General features: G+C 38.4%; 1 protein-coding gene across 3 annotated transcripts in view; it reads left to right on the top strand.

Moving 5' to 3' along the window:
- Positions 1 to 627: 627 nt before the first annotated feature.
- Positions 628 to 20,977, top strand: part of LOC111872012 — a 39,984-nt gene continuing 19,634 nt past the window's right edge. Inside the window, exons 1-4 of one of the 3 annotated variants that reach the window (XM_033754478.1) lie at positions 628 to 1,245; positions 1,365 to 1,523; positions 6,535 to 6,726; positions 9,672 to 9,794. In XM_033754478.1, the coding sequence (XP_033610369.1) occupies positions 1,227 to 1,245; positions 1,365 to 1,523; positions 6,535 to 6,726; positions 9,672 to 9,794 (493 nt within the window). In that variant the 5' untranslated portion in view covers positions 628 to 1,226. The remainder of the gene's footprint in view (positions 1,246 to 1,364; positions 1,524 to 6,534; positions 6,727 to 9,671; positions 9,795 to 20,977) is intronic. The other 2 variants (XM_023865474.2, XM_033754479.1) reach the window with 2 other exon arrangements.

The raw sequence follows: 20,977 nt of genomic DNA, 5'->3' as shown, positions 1-20,977 counted from the left end.
TCCAAAAAATTAATGTAACAAATATATTTCAGGTTCACACGAAGTTCGGCGTAAGCTCAGATGTGGCCTCACAAGAGCCCATAGTTAATCTTCGGCTTAAACTGCATGCATGTAAGCAGTGAATTATAAATTTCCATTACGTAATGAGTTGCAGAGAAATATTTAGTTCCGAAATCTTGAGCAGTAGCGTCACTAGCGGTCACTAGGTACCAAGCGTACCAAGTTTACTTGGTCTGATTTTCTTGTATGTGTGTTGGCAGTTTTGGAATTTATCAGCCATCCAATAATAGACTTGCAATGTATAAATTATTTACTCTCACGCCCCACGACCAAGTTTTAATGGAGAAAGCAGTCTTCTGGGATTTGGCACCGTGTATATGCGGTGTTAACCGACGTTTCGGAGGAACGTATCGCCTCCATCTTCAGGGTAGAAGGAAAAATATAAGAAGCAGACTGCTTTTACCGGTTCTCACGATCTCTTCGCTTGCGGATTTCTAACATTTTTCTTTCTACCCTGAAGATGGAGGCAATACGTTCCTCCGAAACGTCTGTTAACACCACATATACACGGTGCCAAATCCCAGAAGACTGCTTTCTTCATAGTCACCGCTGTGAAAGCCTCAAATTTTACAAGTTGTAATGGGTTTACGGATGAACAGTTAATATGATTGCACTGCAGCATGTCAATGACGTAATGCCACGTAAAAATCCATTCTTCGTAAGCTCTGTCGTTTACCGGTTTGTCACTTTCAAGCTTCTGTGCCTATTATAATCACGTACTTTTATTACGCTTGCTTTAGACACTTTAGACTTTTGCGCATATTTTTCCTTGCGGAAAACTACGAAGTACAGATGAGCAGAATCTACTATGACGTGTGTATATCATCCGTGGTAGGCAACGGTAGGGAAAGCATAGCCTACTACCCCTACTACGTATGGTGTGGGAACGGTATGGAATAGGCGAGGTTGGGTACGTTGGGTATGACGTTTTACACATAGTAATCATGTTTGTCATGTTCCTTTTGGTTATATTGGCTCAGTTGTACAGGCGATGTGATGGAATGGCTTGTGATGTGCCGTACCTGGTTCCAGTTTTCCCCAATCAATAATGATATTACTACTGTAAACGAATAGAATTGTTTCGGTTAAATTATTTTTCTGTGAGTAGCAGCCGTATATTAATAATACTTGTGCTTTTTACATACATAAAAACTACAAGCTCTAGGATGAATGAACCGCAGAGAGGTTTGTTTTATTTTCTGTAGTAGTTTAAAAATAATAAAGTCTTGTTCTAGATAATACGTAGTTTCAGTTCTAATATTTCCCATAAGCTTACCCATATTTCTTAAATTTTGTGGAAACAGATCACATTGTTATGACTCCTAAATGCAAGACATCTTGCTCAACAACTCTTGCTATTGAGAGAAGGGCTGTTCTACACGAAGTAGGAACCGACAAGACCAAAGTACATGTTGCTGGTGGAGATCATCGTGGTATTGTCATCAATAAAGAGGTAACACAAGGTATGAATCATAAAATACATAAACAGATTTGTGTCACATGTCTCATCTGCTCAGAATGATAGTAACAGCAGATTTATGGACCGTTAGGCTTAAATCTGTTTGCAGCTGATTGCTGAAGTTTTAACAGCAAGGTAGGCATAGTAATTGGATCTACATTTGGTGATGGTGCCTACAGATATAGAAGACGTCAAAGCCCAAGTTACTTTAAAATCAATGCAGAGGACGTCATAAAGATATTACATCTTATATACAAACATTGTTTCAATAACTACTGATACAAGTAAATTTACTGTCATCGTCAGCACTATGCTCCATGTGCCACACTGAAATACAAATCGCATCAATATCCACCCCCCTTTTTTTTCCATCTTACAATTCTAACCCAGAAGTACAATGTTATAATTAAATACAACATGCATATAACACTTGCATTGCAACTTATTATCATAATAACATACATATTAACATTGGCTATAATAGAGAAAAAGCACATTTAGAGAATTATAGGTATCATACTATAAAAGTTTTTAATAATGATTAGCGTTGTTTTATTTATCTGTAATTAACACAATCATCCCTTGTTTTCCATTTATAATACTCATCTAAAAAATAAAAAGAGTCTGTCTGCAAAAATTTTTTAAGAGAATATTTGAATTTATTTAAGTCTTGTGATAAATTTTTTATACTATGTGGTAATTTATTAAATATTCTAATCCCAGCATAAGATACTCAGTTTTGAGCCCTGGTTGATTTATAAGTTGGATAATGTAATTCAAATCTTTGTCTAGTATAAATGTTATGAATATCTTAATTTGCTACATACTTGTCTATGTTTTTAACTATGAAGACCAATATTGAAAATATATACTGTGAATAAAATGGAAGAATGTTTAATATTTTAATCAGAGGCTGACAAGTGTCCCTATTTCCTGCTTTCATCATTACCCTAATTATTCTTTTTTTGAATTTTAAAGGTTTGGGTACTGTACATTCAATTTCCCCAGAATATTATGCCATACGACATTATAGTATGAACATAGGCATTATACATGATCAATAAGCTCTCTAGGGACAATATTGAGACCAGAACTCTTATAGCATAACAAGCCGAGCTGAATTTGCTGGCTGTTTGTTTAATATGTTTCTTCCATGTTAACGTACTATCAATTTTCAGTCCAAGGAATTCCAAAATATTCATATTATTAATTTGGATATCACCATGTTTAATATTTAAGTTTATTAGTACATTTGGTTTTGTTAAAAACTGGACACAACTCGTTTTAGTTAAATTCAAAATTAGCGAGTTTATAGAGAACCATTTATTGATTGATTCAAGAGTTTCTTTTAGGGTGATGTCAAGTTCTTTTAAGATTTGACCGGGCAGCACAGTATGCTGGTGTCATCAGCGAATAAAATTGGTTTTGATTCTTTATTTATTATATTTGGGAAATCATTAATATATATCAAAAATAATTTCTTAAAATTTCAACCCACTTATTTTTTCAGAATTTTTATTCCATATTGCATCATGACTTTCATGAATGAGAGAGCACATAACAAAGGCTGTGGCAATATTTGCCGCTGTCGTCTAGTAGTCAGAGTACAGATCCAGAGGGTCTGGGTTTGATTCTTGTTGCTACCAGATTTTCTGAGACTTAGTGGGTCTAGAACAGTTCAGTTACTTTGTAATTGGTCAGTCTCAGTTGATTGGCTGCACCATAGCTTGTCCCTATATTGACAGCTATCCAGGTTCCCTGTTTTTCAAATTGTATTAATTTATTTAACAAGTTGGGGGGAAAATTCAGTCGAGGACATAAGTTTTATATTTGGGACCAAAAACCATGGATGAATGGTCACAGTAGTTTAAAAGTTGTTTGCTACATTGGCACCATGGACTTCAGTTTATTTGTAAAAGGAAGACCCAAAACCCAACCTTAGAATTTGTTAGAATAGCGAAACCATAAGGACTGGTCAAGCACACAGGAAATGTGTGGTGATGGGGAAAACACTTGGATAGGAGGAGATTGGAGGGATATGTTGAGATTCGTTATATTATCATGTTTGTTGTAGATTTTGCTGTGAGTGACATTTAACGTTTCAGTTCTTGTACTGTAAGTACTAACCTCTGGTGAATGGTATGTAATCAGGTTAAGTTTACCTGTTTTTCTGAGGAATATATTGCTTCCACCTTCATGGTCAAAAAGTTGGGCAAGAAGTAAACAGCAAGCAGCAAAGCAAGCAGGCCCTGAAGATGGATGCAGTACATTCCTCCAAAATATTAGTCAGCTTCTACCAGGCTACACGGTGTCACATCCTAGAAGACAGTACACCTCATTGTCACTGTCATGATAACTTCAGACATCACAAAGAAAGGTGATTTGGAAAATAATAAGTTGTATTTCCCTTCCTTTGTTGTCACTGTAGGTTCTTGTGCATTAGTGGATGAAACAGATAATTCTTAAAGGCCTGCCATGTTAGCACTGCCAGTCCTAGAATATTATTTGCAAAAACGAAACCTGAAACCTAACACTAAAATTTGTCTCTAACAAGTCTACATGGTTAGGCTTTTGTGTTTGTTTTCAGAACATCAGGCATTTAGTTTATGTTTGAGTGGTTAGGCTGGAAGAAGCTGGAATAGCTCAGTTTATATAGTCATGGGCTACTATCTGGATGGCTGTGGTTTGATTCCTGTCAGGGATAGGAGAGTTTTCTTTTCTCTACAGTGCCAAGACTGGCTCTTGGGTCCACCCAGCAACCTATCCAAAGGATACCAGTGACTTTTTCCCAGGAGGGTGGGGGTAATGCGGCCATGGCATGAAGCTGACCACTCACCTTCACCTAGTGCCAAGGTGAAGAATGATGAAGTTATACCTCCACTTCCACTTCCCTGTACAACTTCATGGCGTAGTGCATAGTTGATTAAGCATAAGACAAGCTTTACCTTTACCTTTACCTTTAGGCATTTGATTTCATATTTAGAAATATGTGTTTATAAAGCAAATCTTCTAAGGTTAGGCTTTGGGATTTCTTTCTGCAAATAAGAATCCACAGTTGGAAGTATTAATGTGGCAGCATCATGGTGGTAAAGTTTCTTTAAGTTGGCTATTTAATGATGGTGTTGGTATTGAGACTATATAGCATTGGGTGGTATGATTAATGAATATGGAGCAGTTGGTGGAATGATATTTGCAGGGGAAACTGAATTACCTGGAGAAAACCCGCTCAAGTTTCACTTTGTCCACTATAAATCCAAGGTGACCTGGCTTGGGATCGAACTGAGGTTGCTGTGGGCCGTGGTGATGAAGTTTTAAGATACTTTTGTCACTTGTTAATGCATGAATGCTTAGAACTCTGGCATGTTCTTTTCAGTTGTATGTGTTAAATTATAAGCACAGAGCAAACTAAATACAGTGTTTGTAGATATCACATCACCTGAATGCAGAACAAAACAGTAGCATGAAGGTAGCTGGTGGATCCTTTAAAAGTATGATGAAGTTACAGTGTTTGGGAATGATGATAACAAATCAAAACTGAATTAGTAAAGAAGTTAGGAGATTAAATTCAAGGAATACTTGCTGCCATTCAGTTCAATATTTTTTTGTCATCTTGCCTGTTGTTTAAAAACATAAAGATTGAAACATACAAAACTGTAATTTTTCCTGTAGTTTTGTGTGAGTGCGAGACTTGGTCTCTCACATAAGGGGAAGAACATAGAGTTAGAGTGTTAGAACAGTGCTCAGGAGAAAATTTTGACTTCAGAGAGAGGAAGTATACAAAGCTTGAGAAAGATGCATGATATGGAACTTCATAATTTGTACTCTTCACTAAATAATGTTAGAATGATTGAATCAAAGAAGAGGGGATGGGCAGTGTATGCAGTGTGCATGGCAAAAAAGTGCGTACATTATTTTGGTAGGAATATCTGAAGGAAATAAACCACTAAGAAGACCTAGACATAGATAAAAGTATGCAGAGGACCTGAATTATGTAGAATGGAAGAGTGTTGAATATGAAAAAAGCAGTCTTCTGGGATGTGTCATCATTTAGATATTGTGTTAACCTACGTTTCGGAGGAACGTATCGCCTCCATCTTCAGGGTAGAAAATAAGCAGCGTGAGCAGGTGGAACAGACTGAGTCCAGTCAAGAACAAACACAGCTGTATACGAGCAGGAAGAGATGGGAGAGGGGCTACTTGAGGAATTGGTAGAGAGGAGGGAGGGGAAGGGTCTGGGAAGGTAGGCCAGAGCAGGTATAGAGTATGTGTTGGGGGGCAAGAAGGCAAGGTTAAATGGATGACATTAACCCTGAAGCTTGGGGGTTGGAAAGCGAGTCGGGCATGGACTGTGTGACCTTGTGGATCTGGCATGAAGTCCTGGAGGTTTCTTGAGAAAACAGATGAGAGGCTTCCATGACATGCTCAGACAACCCCCCCCCCCGTTCATATTGTCGGGATGGAGTTCGATCTCAATGGCTTCCCTAATGATGCAATCCGTATATTGGGTCTTGGTGGCGAGGATGGAGATATTCTGAAGCTGAATGCGGTGTCCCAAATCGATGTTGTGTTCAGCCACAGCTGACTTGTCAGGATGTTCTAGATGAATGTGCTGCTGATGCTCCTTCATCCTCGTGTCCATGGAACGACCCATGTGCCCAATATAGACCTTGTCGCACTTGCAGGGGATTATGTATACACCTGGTGTCTTTTAGAGCTATCCTTTGTTTCATTTATCTGGCTAATCGCTTAATCCAGATGATTACTCACAATTAATTCAGATTAGTGGAGGTTTACTGTAATATAGTTTGACTTTTCTTTTTATTATTTTTTATGCCTTGCTTCTTTACCCTCCATTAGAATTCAGGTGTTAACATAGTGTAGTTGCAGATCTTTGTATGAAGATGAGTCCCAAGGATAGTGATTAAGAGATGAGTATTTTACCATGCAGTTTCCATATATTAATTGAACTGTGTGATAACAGTATGAAACTGAAGCGGACTTCACTTTCTTTGTAGATGCAGATAATAACCCAGCACAGCTTTCACTGGAATTCCGTGTATTCCTCGTGTCTGCACAAACAGGCAAACATACCCAGGAGAGTCGTACTCTCCATTTCTGGTTTGTTTCTTCCACTTCTGATGCAGAGAATGCAACTGTAGCACAGGAATTCTTCCGAGAATTAGTGAGCCCACAGGATTTCCCAAGGGGTAATTGTTCTGGTTTGTTTATTATACGTGGTGCAATCCAGTAGTTCCCGAAATTTGAATTTTGCGCGCGAATGGTTATGAATACATTGAAATACCGCTAGGGGTCTCCCCACACACCCTTCTTGAATCAGTATAGCAAGCGGCGTCGAGTTGAGTGGTTGGGCTTATTGGTGAACGTGTCTCTTTTGTTGTGTTTCCGTGAGTTTGCGGTTTTGCAATGGCTGACCTGAGAGAGCAGCGTGTCTGTATAAAGTTTTGTTTTAAACTTGGGAAAACCACTGCAGAAACGCACCAAATGTTGAAGGAAGCTTTTGGTGACAACAGTTTAGGCCAGACACAAACTTACGACTGGTATAAGCATTTCAAAAATGGCTGAACATCAACTGATAATGACGATCATTCGGGACAGCCGTCAACTGGCACCACACCAGAAAATGTCGAGAAAGTTAGGGATCTGATTCTGCAAGATCGTAGACTGACCATCCAAGACCTCTGTAACACCTTGGGACTAAGTTATGGTACATGTCAACGAATTTTGTCAGAGGAACTGAACATGAGGAGGATTGCGGCGAAGTTTGTGCCACGACTGCTGCGAAATGAACAGAAGCAGCATTGCTTAGAAATCTGCAGGGAACTTCAACAACAGCTTCAAGAGGATCCAAACTTTCTTTCAAAGGTTGTCACTGGTGACGAAAGTTGGGTTTATGGCTACGACCCTGAAAGTAAGCAGCACTTGTCGCAATGGAAGAGCCCTTCTTCACGTAGGCCAAAAAAAAAAAGCTCGACAAGTCATGAGCAACATTAAGTCCATGTTGATCTGTCTTTTTGATATTGATGGGATTGTTCATAAGGAGTCCGTCCCTCCTGGTCAGACAGCCAACAAAGAGTTCTATCACGATGTTCTAAGGCGTTTGAGGGAGGACGAATGACTGGGTACTCCACGCACGACCGCATATGGCTTACATTGTGCAGGAATTTTTGGCTAAAACAAGATGGCAGTTGTTCCCCACCCACCATACTCGCCAGACTTAGCTCCATGCGACTTGTTTCTCTTCCCCAAGATGAAAATCAGTTTGAAGGGGCGAAGATTTGATACAGTTGAGGAAATTCAAGTGGAAACGCAGATGGTACTAAACACCCTAACAAAGAAAGACTTCCAGGATGCATTTGAAAAGTGGCAGAAACGCTGTGATCGGTGTATGCACTCCCAAGGGAACTACTTTGAAGGTGATGGTGCAGAAAAAGATCCAGGTAAGACGTAATAGTTTTTATTGATATATTTCGGGAACTTTTGGATTGCACCACGTATGTTGATTATTTTCTATGTGTGTGTGTGTGTGTGTTCAGGAGGTGCGCCAGTGAGTCATGCAATAGACAATAGATGGTTATTGTTGGCCTTTTGCAACTTTCAACCCACTGAACATTTTGTCAAAAACTATATTTTTTATTTTTATTTATTTATTTTGTCTCTATAGATCATTGTTACATGATATAGGACAAGTCAGTTACTGTACATTGGCTGATTACAATAAGAGAATAAAGTTATAATACTTAAAATTGTTTACAGTAGATTACAATAGTTAAGATTTCACATAGTGTGAGGTGGAGTCCATATTAGGTCCCCTCGGCACGTCAACTTCCATATGTCGTATTGTACCTGTACTGGTGATAATGCTTATGGAGAATTTGATGGAATGCATATGTTTGTCTACTACAGGTTAGTTCTCTCTCCCACTAATAGCACTGTCTTCTTACCTCTTGCAGTGACTGTGGTTTGTGTTGCAGTAGAGGTTAGTTGAATTTTGTGGCCAGGTTACAGTATGTCCGAAATATTGCACCTCTCAGCCTATAGAGCACTTCATTTTGAGTGTCGTTTTTTCACTGTGTGTTTAACACTGTAGGTTTGTTTATTAGTCTGTACTGCATTGGCTTTGTGTAAAAGTTTATCACATCCAACCAGCAGATTTATGTAATTGGCACACACAGTTCTTCATACATGCTGGATAACTGTTTCTCCTTTTTCTTCCTAAAAGTTTTGAGTCAACTGACAGAATTTTTAGAAACTTGTGATGAACATTGTGACACTAGAGAGTGCCCCATTTATTAATATCCACTTCCAGTAATATCAGAATGGTAGCCATGCAAATGTGTGAGGTGTTACTGTTTAGTGACTGGTCTGCAATCTAGTGTGGGAGTAGTATTATAAAAGAATGTAAATTTATGTGCTGTCTGCACAAAGTATAGGTCTAGTATTTTGAATGATGACAGTAATTAGTAAACCATTAGAGCTAGGCATGTGGAATTTTATATGGAGATAGGTTATACATATACTACAAATCCTGTATGATATATTAATTACTTATCAGTAATTACAAATCTAGTGATGTTTGGTTGAAATCTGTACTAGTGAAACTGATGAACAGGAATGGAATGTTGAATTATATGGCTTTTAATTTATTGTTCTTCCTGACCTTTCAGTAAAAATTAAAATATTTGAAGGAAAGGTGCTGCCATAGTATTAGAGTTATGAATTTAACCGTACTGCCTATGTAAGAAACTGAGATCTCTGTGGCCCCTTTATATATATCATGAAAGGGCAAGACTGTCTGCTTAGGAAATTTTAGTTATTTAAGGTATGTTTAAAGGTGCTGTCAGTAGCCCAGAATATAGCATCAAAAGATAGTATGATTAGTTCATAATCAGCTGGAAAGCATGTGGATGGAGATGGTGTGGGCCTGATTTGAGGTCCTGTCCTGGCATTTACTCAGAGGGATGAGGAAACTCATAAGAAATCTCATCCAGAATGGACCTCCTGAATAAGAAAATGGAGTGCTGTCCATTTGACTCTAATGTGTGGTGTTTAGGAACTGATCCCTTTTATTATACAAGTCGGGAATGTTAATGTGTTTTCTCCATATGTAAGCACGGTGTAATTTGAATTTTAGATTATGTGGGGTTCATTAAGAAGGTGATGAAGCTGCTGCAGCATGGCTTCTCGAGCATCAGGAAGGTTGAGGTGACGCTTGCACAGCTGGAGGAGAGCCATGCCCCACCTCCAACACGACCTTGTGAGTATCACAATTTATATTTAAGACTAAAATTCTTTTCCCCTAGTGGTGGTTTGATATCAGAATCACATATTTTATTGACTGAATTATACACTGAGATTTGGACCACATTTGACTTTTGTCACTCATCCAGGTATTATTTTTCCTTCATCATCATCCTTTATTATCTGCTGTTAGATTAATATTTAATGTAGTACCATTGTGCTCTTGTAAGAAATTCTGCACTGAAGAAGGTAGTTTGTGTCTTCTGTGTGTCCCAACCATGATAGGAAATATATGCATGAGTGTTCTGTTCATGTTACACCATCAAGAGAATCTTGAAGAAATTGTCTCTCCACAGCAACACAAGAACCAGCAGAGGAGTAAAGCGTTTAGTTAACAAACACATTTTGATTCAACGTGTATGATGCGGTCTTGTTGCTCAGTTGAGGATTGTCAACAGTAACAAAGAAGTTGTACACATTTTGAAGTGTCAGATGGTAAGAAAACACTCTGAATGTGGATGTTTGTGTGTATGCAGTCTCCACGGAGCAGGGAATTATACTTCGTGTGAAGTAAACATGTATGTATTTATGTAGAATGAAAATAGTGCTAAATTCTCCTTGTCATCAGAACCGTACGGGAAAGCTATCCCTCCTAACAGGCTGTGGAGGGCCATAGGGTTGTGAGATGTCGAGGCTTCCACATTTTCCAGACAGTTAGCTCACTGATGGCAGAGAGGTTTTCAGCCTTATGCACTGACTGCCCTTTATCCCCAGGAAGATTGCTGGTACTGATTTCTGGTAAAGGCTGATTTTATTGTAGGATCATAATCTAAGTATTATTTTTCTTCATTGTTTCATAAGTGAGAAGTCTGGGTTACATTCCAGAAACCATATTCCGATCATTGTTGTTTCCCATACTTTGCAAATGGATGCTAACTGGGTTTAAGTTAAAATCAAATCTGTAACTGCATGACATAATGCAGTGTGCACATCCACTGCACAGAATGCTCTACCTGATTACTTCAGCGAGGTCTGAAATGTGACATATTTTGCTTACACATAAAACACACTTCTCTGTAGTAAGTGATATAGATAACTCAGTTTTGACTGTTTATGGAGTAGAAAACACCGCACACATGTACCAAACCCGAAATAAAAATTACACCCTCCAAATATTACACATAAATAAAGACTTCTAATAACACCGATTTCTAATTCTTCAACTACAAACTTCTTGTGGCTAACTCCTATTGACAACTGACAGACTCATAGCGCCAGTTGCCTTGAAGATAACTCCTCTCCACAGACCCCAGCGGAAAACACCATCTTCTTATGTTAAGGATGTGTGTTTACAGCTTCATTGCCTGTCAACAGATGTCCTCTTGTTCTGTGCGTTTGCTTGGTGTGGACGGCATAGAAAATACATTTTCCCCTATATTGTCAGGTTCTTAAGGGAGGGGGGTGTTTACTGGCCGTTGCATAGAAATGGTAGTTCTTCTATTGTTGCCTGTATCTGTTGCCATGAGAATGTTTAGGGATGTGTCTCTGTTCTTATAGAAACGGCTCATATGTCTCAGTATTCATTATTGTGAGCTATTCAAACAACAATAACGTTCTTACTCTCCAACAATAGCAGCATTAATTTTAAATGCCGTTGTTTGTTGATGTATTGCACTTACTAAACTGATTCTGGTATCACAACACCAATCAGACACGGGAGATTTAATATGTGATCTCTGTGAATCTTATACCATTTGCAGAAAAGAATTTTGAAATTTTTCATAACTGCAGTGACTGTTTCTTTAGTGATGCCTTTCACAACAACTGTAATTCATGCTTTCAATTCTAGAGTCCACTAGGGATATCACTAACTAATGATAAACTCCCAGTTGGTATGTGTTCTCTGATTCCCAGTTAGTTAAATTCACTGCAACTACAATATCTTTTTCTTGGCAACAGTATGTGTGTGTGAACTTGCCTTTGTTATTTGTGTTTTGCATATCTGCGGTTTTATTTCCATGTCATAAGGAGTCTCATTCCTGTCTGCAGCCCTAGCAGAAGCTGCTGTGCATGCCATGTGAGATGTTGCTGTGTTTAATTTTTTTATGTAAAATTCCCAGTCATTCTTTCCTCACCATACAGGACAGTACAGTATAAAAGGATCCAGAAAGTGTAACATAGCAATTGAGATCTTGGTACTGAAAATACTCCCTCTGTTGTAATAACTTATTATGCTGTTGCATCTTAGTTATCAAGATACATTTGGATATTGCCAAATTTGTTTGTTGTCTCTGAGTGTCAAGTGTAGATATATTTTTAAAGTCTTCTAGTGACCTCAGAATGTGGAGTTCCTATAAAAGAATGCTGGTATTTCACACAGAAGTGTACAATAAATGGAGTGGGTTAGAAAAAAGGAACAAGTTATGACTACGCAAAACACTGTACAATAAACAGAACAGAACAACTGTGTGTTTGCTACTAAGTTCTCTGTGGCTGTTTGCTTGACTTTCTCTTCAACCCTAAAGATTGAGGCAGTACGTTCCTCTGAAATGCTGGTAAACTACTAGACTTCACGGTGTCACATCCCAGAAGATGCTATACTTAATATGGAACAAACTGTGGCTTAACAGTTATTTTCATATGAGCTGGAAGTGGGCATACACTGAGTTTGTATTTCAGTCATCATCATGTGTGCTCAGATGTATCTTGAATAACTGTTACAGCATCAACACTTCTGAGGAGTAAGATTTGTCTTTTGCATAACCCCAAAGGAAAGAAATGTAATGGCATGAGACTGGGTGAACAGCGAAGTGAAGAAATTGGTCCTTCTGTACCCAATTTGTTTATTCACAGACTGGGTATTCAGTGGCAGTGGTTTAATGGTATTAGCATTGAAGTACTATAAACTTCGCTGGCTCAGTTGTGGTAATTCAGTACACAGCTGGTAATTGCTGAATTTGCAGTATCAGCATTCTTTTATATAAATGCTTTTTATATGTGTGTGTATGTGTATGTAAGAGCTTTAAAAAAAAAGGAAAATATATTTTGACAAATTTGAAGTTGAATCTGAAGAAAGAAATAGCTCACTGTATTTCTTGCATTCCCTGTAGCACGAGTGGACGCAGTACTGATAACCTTAGGGGCTCGCTGTTACAGCAATACAGGTTTGGGCAGGCTCTGTCTCTGCAAGCCTATCCCATGTAGATAACACATAGCACATGAATAAAATGAATTTCAGTAGCTGAAAACAAATGGTCAGTAGTAATTTATTGGTTAAGCATATACAGTACTTTTAGTTGATGACTAGTAAATATTGAATGCTGTACTCGATATTCTCTGGATCTTGTTAGGAAATAGCCGCGAAATATCTGTACAGATGCCTTGTGTATTTTAATGGGGTTTTCCTTATATTGACAGAGACTTTGATATTGCTGTTTGTGTTGTTTACATTTTATGATTGAACCAAATGTCTTCTCATCTGAAGTGTCAGAGTAGCCAAGTTTTTTGGCCTTAAAGAATTGCGTGTGGTATTCATGTTATGTATCAGAATAACATTTTTATTGAAATTTTATTTTTATGTGTTGTGTGTTTTGATGATTCAGAATTTCCAACATCAAAAATACATAAATCTGTTTTGTTTTCCAAATGTACTTGGCCCAGAACAATAAATTTTGACCTTAATTTGTAATCAGAATTTGTTATAGCAGATACATGTGTACGAATGTGTGGAAGTTAATAGACTTGTTATTTTTGGCTTGAGGCTTATATAGAAATGTATGAATTCCAAACTCTGTTTATTGCAGTCAGTGTTTAGCACAGAACAGCATGTGAGTCATAGTGCGTAAATTCAGAGAATATCGGGAAATAGATGTAGTGCAGTGTTCTTATATATTCTCTGATTCCTCATGCTTATAGTAAAGTTCATTTAATGGTGATTAATCACTGAGATTATAGATCTTGTGCTACTGACATTTTGTTGACTATTGAGCACACTTTAATATTTCAGTTGTTTTAATAATGTTCTGGGTTTGAAAGTTAGTTTGTTACTGTCTCTTTTTTGGCTCCAAGATGGCCACGGTTCCACAGTTACCATTGTTTATGGCTGTTAACATTATTTGATGACTCATAAAGTAGGTATAAGACTTGTGTAATGCAATTTGCCAGAATGAAAATAGAACAGTGTATTGTAGGTGTTGAATAATATACTACCATAATGGCCCAATCTGGCTGTTTTTCATGCCTCACATTTTTAGTTCAAAGTTTATTTAGATAGTGAATGAAGGTAAAAGGGTGTATATATGTTGTGATATAGTGATGGCCATGAAAGGAATGATTGTAGTCCAGTTGGAAGTCCGTTAGAAAGAGGTTATCTCGATCAGTGACGGTCTGAATCAACTAAATCTGCATATGCACCTAAGATCAGGTTTTCTGAATGGGAGATAATAGGAAAATTTTTGCAGTAAAGTTTGTGTAAATATCTGTGAAGACCTAAATTAAAATGAGAAAGGATTTAAGAAATAAGTCTGTGTTTCAGAATACTGTGTTCTGTTCTGACAAAATGTAGAAACTCTGTAATACTGTGTGTAATGTACGGCCATCAGAACTCCTTTGAACTGGGTGACATATTACACAGTTCGATAGCTTTCGTTCATGAACATTTTGAATGCAACTGTTCAGAAAGAGGTGGCTTGTTACACAGTTGTTAAGAACATGAGGGCTTCTCCAAGAAGTGTGCATGTACATGGGAGTGTGTATGAAAAGTGGATAAAAGCCAAAATTTTTAACACATACTTTTAGTAAAAGATACTCCCCATTATGCAGTATGTCTGGGGAATTTGTTTACCCATTACATGAAACTGCTGGTTACATGAACAAGACTTTTACAGGAACTCAGTACAAAGTCAAGACGACAAGTTTTTTGTTTAATTCTTGTGTGAGAATTTACCTAGGTGATATAGGAGATTGGTGGATGAAAGATTTTGGATACATACAGGGTGTTTCACGACTTTAGGGCATAACTGCAGGAGGTGATTTCCTAGGTCCTTGTGGTCAAAAAAGTTCATATAAATGTGTCCGATTTTGGATGGTTACAGAGTTATGACCGTTTTTTTATTCCCGTACACGCCCTAGTGTGAACTGCATCTGTCATCTGGCGGGTCACTATTTTTAGCCAGCTACAGACAGAGCGTTCTCGTCATCTCGACAGTTGAGAGGTACCTAAGACATGGTGGGTTGGTATGTCCGGCCATGACTAGTATGGCAGCTACTATGTTCAGAACAGTTCTCATCTCCGTGCGTCTGTTACATTCACGATGCCATTTACATTTTCATTTGAGGAATATGCAGATATGATTTATGTGTATGGGTTTTGTGACGGTAACTCAGTTCTTGCCGTAGCTGAATATCAGCAACAGTTTCCAAATCGTAGAATACCGAACCAGAGAGTGTTTACTGGAGTTTACCAGGCATTGCGAGATACCGGGAGACTTCCCGGTGTTTGTATTGCAGCTGAGCATGGTGTTAATGAAGGCGTCAATGAAGAAGTCATTGTTCATATGGTACACCGCAGTCCAGGTATGAGTACGCGAAGAATTGCCAGCCAGGTCTCCAGATTTAAGCCCACTGGATTATTGTGTGTGGGGATGGATGAAAGAACTGGTTTACAATGTGAAGGTGGCAAAGCAAGATGCTTAGCTCGGATGAATTCTGGACGTCGCTGACCAGAAGAAACAGCTAGCTGAAGCTGCTACTTGCTACCGGCACGTTTCACAACCGAGCGGCAGCATGTGTTGTGGCCGGCGGTGGCATTTTCGAAAAACAACCTTAAGCACCAATCAATTCAAATTAAAGATAATTTCACGAAGTTAACTTTACATTCATACTTTAAATGTATCATGTATTATGCTGGTTTATTATTTTGTTCCATTTATTGTCAGTAATCATTACCTTCTGTTCTGAGTGTAAAACAATCATAACTCCGTAACCGTCCAAAATCGGACACATGTTTATATGAACTTTTTTGATCCTAAAGACCTAGGAAATCACCTCCTGCAGTTATGCCCTAAAGTCGTGAAACACCCTGCATATTGTTACGTGACCACAAATTCGGCTACCCTTTACTGTAATGGTACCTGTGTGAGGAAGGAAGGTGGGTATCATAGCTGGTGGTGGCTGGGCGAACCACTGCATCGTAATCGATCATATGCACATCACCAATTTGTCTTTGAATTATAAAAATTGAAAATTTTCTGTGAATGTTTTGGTGGCTGGATGAGAATTTTAGGTGCTTAATACAAGATAACAGGACATTATTGTATATGTAATTATTTCAAATTAGGAATATTTATTGGATTAATGCGGTGCTGTTGACAAGCCACAGCATTGGTTTATTGTAAAAGTGAGTGTAATCACATTGAGAGAATTTTAAACATGAGAGTGTAACTCTCACATCTAACAAACCCAAAATATTTGTCGGGTGTGGCCACCTCAGAAATGGATTTCTTCAGCAAGTGAATATTGAGAACTTAATGGAGGTTGTTACTTTTGGATAAAAGGTTTTGTTATTATTATCATCTTCTTTCTTCTATCATAATTTTGAGGTAAATATCTATGTACAGTTGCTTCATTTATATATATTTCTGCTGGCATCCTTAATAAGTAATGCATAAAACTTAATTTTGATATATAATTTGTAAGAGCACTGAATCAGTTTTCATTACGAGCCATGGCGTGTTAATGAAATGGCTGGACATTGGGAATATTTGAGAGATATGGTTGCTATAGCAGTGACTGTCTTCTGGTATGTGACACTATGTAACCTGGTAGTTTACCATCGTTTTGGAGGAATGTACTGCAGCCATCTGTGCTTAGGACCAGTTTTGGTCCTTTGTTCCTTTGTGCGAAGAAGGAACACGTACAGTCACGTCTTCACCACTCGGAAACTAGTTGGCGTCTCTTCTTGACAAAGGGCTTTACATGACGACAGTTTATCGTTAGTATGATGTCATACTAGAATTTCAGCAAGCCGATTGGCTGTTAGTGGGAAGTACCGCTGTAAAGCCACTAGCTGTCTACTCTTTGGGCTTATATCATACATTATAAAGACAAAAAAAAGGAACTGAATTACGAGTTTCATAAGAAGTCATAAGATGTTGAGTCATCCCCATTGAATGTATGGTTCATGGTGATTTATAATGCATGATAACGTCTGCAATTCACTCAAACTCTTAATTTAAGTTTTGTTGAGATACAAGAGTTACATAAAATGAAGGTATGCATAAATTAGGCGAAGTATGTTACTAAAGAGGAGTAATCAGTTACATATGATTTCCAAGCTGTTGCTCAGTAACGGATGTCTTCTCAGGCTCCACTATTCCAGCTTTTAGGCCTCATGTCATAGCATTGAAAAAATGCATCACCTGGCTAAGTGAACTGCACACTGGAGCCCATGCAGTAGTACAGCTCATGATCAGTGAAGGTTAACAGTGGAACTGTTGCCAGGTAGAAATGCAACAAAACCACAGTTCGACATGCTTCCTTTCTTCTCCAGAACATGTTTCTAATTGTTGTGTAATATTAGATCTACAGAAATAATAATTTCATGATAGACTAGTGTCATAAGTATCTAGTCATGCTTGGAAACTTGGGATTTCTTGCTCTGTTTGACCAATATATTTAATTTGTGTGTGTTCAGTATTTCTTGGCTTGAGTTTTTATGTATATAGTTTCTGAATATTTGCTTAATTGTGAGTTAATATGTATTCTTGTAATTTATGCCAGCAGGTTGGTAGTAGTGTGAATGCCTTTTCCAAAGAGATTCAGGTATATTTTGTAAGATTTGAGGCTTTCACGGCGGTGACTATGAAGAAAGCAGTCTATTTTGTTGTTCTGATGTAATGACATATTTAACCTTTCAATTATGCTACTAAAGACACAACTATAGGCCTACAAAAAATGTTCCCAATTTTAAAACGGATCCATGTCTCTTTGAGCTTCATGCAACAATCTTTGTCCTCAGGGAATGTTTACACATATGAGTGCATGGTGAAACTCTCATTTCATGTTCCTCAATATAAGGTTTTCTGTCATTTAACATTCAGTTTCATTGATCTCAGGTCACTAATCTCATTGTTAAAGTTTCTCCGTTTAAGAATTTTCTCAGTTTAGTACACAAATGTAGGGTGATCTTTCAGATACAGATGATTGGTGTAGTGGTTTCTTAAACTTTGTCATTACCTACTAGCTATAAAAGCTTTCAAGAATGATTTATAATGTAGTTTTATTCAATCACAGTTACACCAAATTACTGAATAGTAAGATTTAGTATAGGCACTTTGGGATAATATAGCTGCAGTTGACAAACCATAGTACAGATTTTTTTGTGACTGTACAGGAACATTTTATAGCCTACCATACATGTCTAGATGTTGTAAAGCTATTCTGGTTCCTGCTGTCACCATACAACCTGATGGGGAGCAACAGTATTGTGCAGAACATAACTTTTCACTGACCAGCAGAGATGGCATTCAAGTATATTTATGTAGTATGTAGGGTGTTGCAGTATCACATATTTTGGAAACCCCTAAACGGCAAAGCTATCCCTGTAGGTTGGATGAACAGTTAAAAGAATACATGTTTGGCAGCCACGCGCCATAAGAAAGAGAGGTCAACCTTAGATCAGATGGAAAGATGACATACGGGAAGATCTAAAGGATTTAGGAATTTATAACTGGACAACTCGTACACAGGACAGAAATAGTTGGAAGGAAATTGTTGAGCAGGCCGAAGCATTCAAGAAATGAAGCCGTTGAGCCTTATGAAGAAGAAGTGTAACCGTACTTGTTACCTTTTTTAAAACAGAGCATAGTGTTAACAAGTATTCTGGGAGCACAAGTATACTTTCTTGGGCTTCACAGGATTAGCTGCAGCCCACATGCCACCAGATGGATGACCTTGCTCTCTGTTACTGCACATCTAAATTCACCTTTTGCAACCTTTGTATCAACTGGTAGAGCAGAACTCTCATGGGTTGCACAGAGCAGAGGGCTGGCAATTAGGGAGACTGAAATGGTGAACATTGTCATTGATTTGAGGTATGAATTAAGAAATGAAGGAGAAGTAGATGGTTCAGTCAAGTGGGTAAGGTCAACAAATACCACATAATATCTGTAGTCAGCCCTGTATCTTTCAGGTTAGTATTGGTAATTCCTTGGACTTGTCTGTCATTTGATATTTTCACAATTTAGGGGTGGCTTTAGATGGGGTTTTGGATTGAATATTGGATTTATTGACCATGTTAATACATGACTTGTAATTACACTGTATTATAGTGCTGTTGCTAATCTCAACACTTTACAAATTGCAACAGCACCTGCAGGCCTTTTTCCAACCTGCTGTGTCTCCATCAGCGGTTTCCTGGCAGTGGGTTCTAACAGTGGAGATTCTTCAGCTTCATGTGCCCAGATCCTATCTTCAAAGTCTCCTGTACAGAACTCACTCTCAGCTAACAACTTACAGGCTGGTGGCCATTTCACACCAACTTCCTAGTCTTCTCTTCACAAGGTGACTTTCAACTAATTCTTTTCTTCGCAGCCTCCAGTACAGAACTTCACTGGACTGACTGAACAATCCCAGTTGTCTTCAAGATAACTCTTCAGCATGGACTATACAGAAAACACAGCCCCTTTATTGTTGTAGGTGTGTGTTTACCACACCGTTGCATAGTAATGGTGACAGTGCGGGCCACATAGAAAATGCCGTTCTTCTGTTGTTGCTTATGTGTATGTTGCTGGCATTGCCTAGCAATGGCCACTGTTTACAGAGTCACTGCTTAGCAGTGGGTCTATATGCCACAGTATTCTAGAAACGAGCACAGTGTTTTGTGAGCTGGATCTGCTTCTGTCCATACGTGGGGAGTACCTACTCAGGAGGGTCCATTATAAATGACTGATCCCAGTCATTGGGGCCAGCAGTACAGAGAGGAATTAACTGCTAACTGAATATGTACCCTCCACCTGAGGATGGAAGCTGATCCAGTTATAGAAACACTGTGTTCATGTTTTTGAGTATTTCAGACAATGGACAGAGTGCAGGAAGCTATTAGTATTATGTGTAATACACCATTGTTAGAGGCCTTTAGAATTGAAATTCTAGCAGTCTGTTTCACTTTAATTGTTCTTATTACTGCATCAATGTAATGTCTGTTATTTCATTCATTCATTGTGGTGAGAATTTATAATCTCAGAATTGTTAAAATTAATTCTATCTCCGAGGGCAAGTTAATTACTTTGTTGGATTTGAGGTTCTCACAGCCGTGACTGTGATAGTTTGCTCTTTTGGAATGTAATGCCATATACTCCGGTGAAAGTCAACTGATAATTTGGAGGAGGAGGAATGTATCACCTCCATCATCAGGGTTGAAGAATAGGCTAAGATTTGCTTGCTCCCTGCTTTATGCTGGTTTCTTGCTGGGCTTACCCTTTGACTCCAAAGATGGAGGTGATATGTTCCTCTGGACTGTTGGATGACTTTCATCAGACTGCATGTCGTATTTTGGAACGAATAACTCTTCAAGAATGTTACTTCCTCCTGAGATGAAATCCTCTGCCTGATATCTGTGGAGGGAAAGGCTTATTTCTTGCTTCCTGCCCCCAACGTCTCTGTCAAGGGCCATCCCTTCTGAGCTTGGAATGTTCCATTTTTCCTCCTATGATGAAAAGCATATTTGGGCCCTAAAAGTGGCACTATCCTTTTTTAGTTCTGTTTTCCTCTTCTGTGACAAAGGTAAAGGTAAATCTGTCCCTGTTAAGAAGCCATGGAGACTCATAGGGTTGTGAGATGTCAAGGCTCCCACTTTTCTAGACAATTGGCTCACAGATGGCATTGAGGTTATTAACCTGGCTGCCCTTTACCCACCAGGAAGATTCCTGGTACTCGTTTCTATTAGAGGCTGAGTCGACTACGGGGCCATATTGCACCCAGAAGGATTAGGTCAATTGAAAAATCCAGTGACCTCATTGGGAATCAAATTTGCGACCTAACATCTTAAGGTAATATTATACCCGTGGAAAAATTCGTCTTCCTACCTATCTCTCCTACTCGTTTGCACCAAGTTCCATTTCTTCACCCTACATGCTTGAGCCCTGAACATGGAGACAGTATGTTCCTCTGAAATGTTGGTATCCACTTACAAGATTACAT

This window comes from Cryptotermes secundus, unplaced genomic scaffold (genome assembly GCF_002891405.2).
Source record: "Cryptotermes secundus unplaced genomic scaffold, Csec_1.0 scaffold77, whole genome shotgun sequence".
Classification (NCBI taxonomy): domain Eukaryota; kingdom Metazoa; phylum Arthropoda; class Insecta; order Blattodea; family Kalotermitidae; genus Cryptotermes; species Cryptotermes secundus.
The sequence above is the reverse complement of the archived record's forward strand: the minus strand, read 5'-3'. Positions and strand labels throughout refer to the sequence as shown.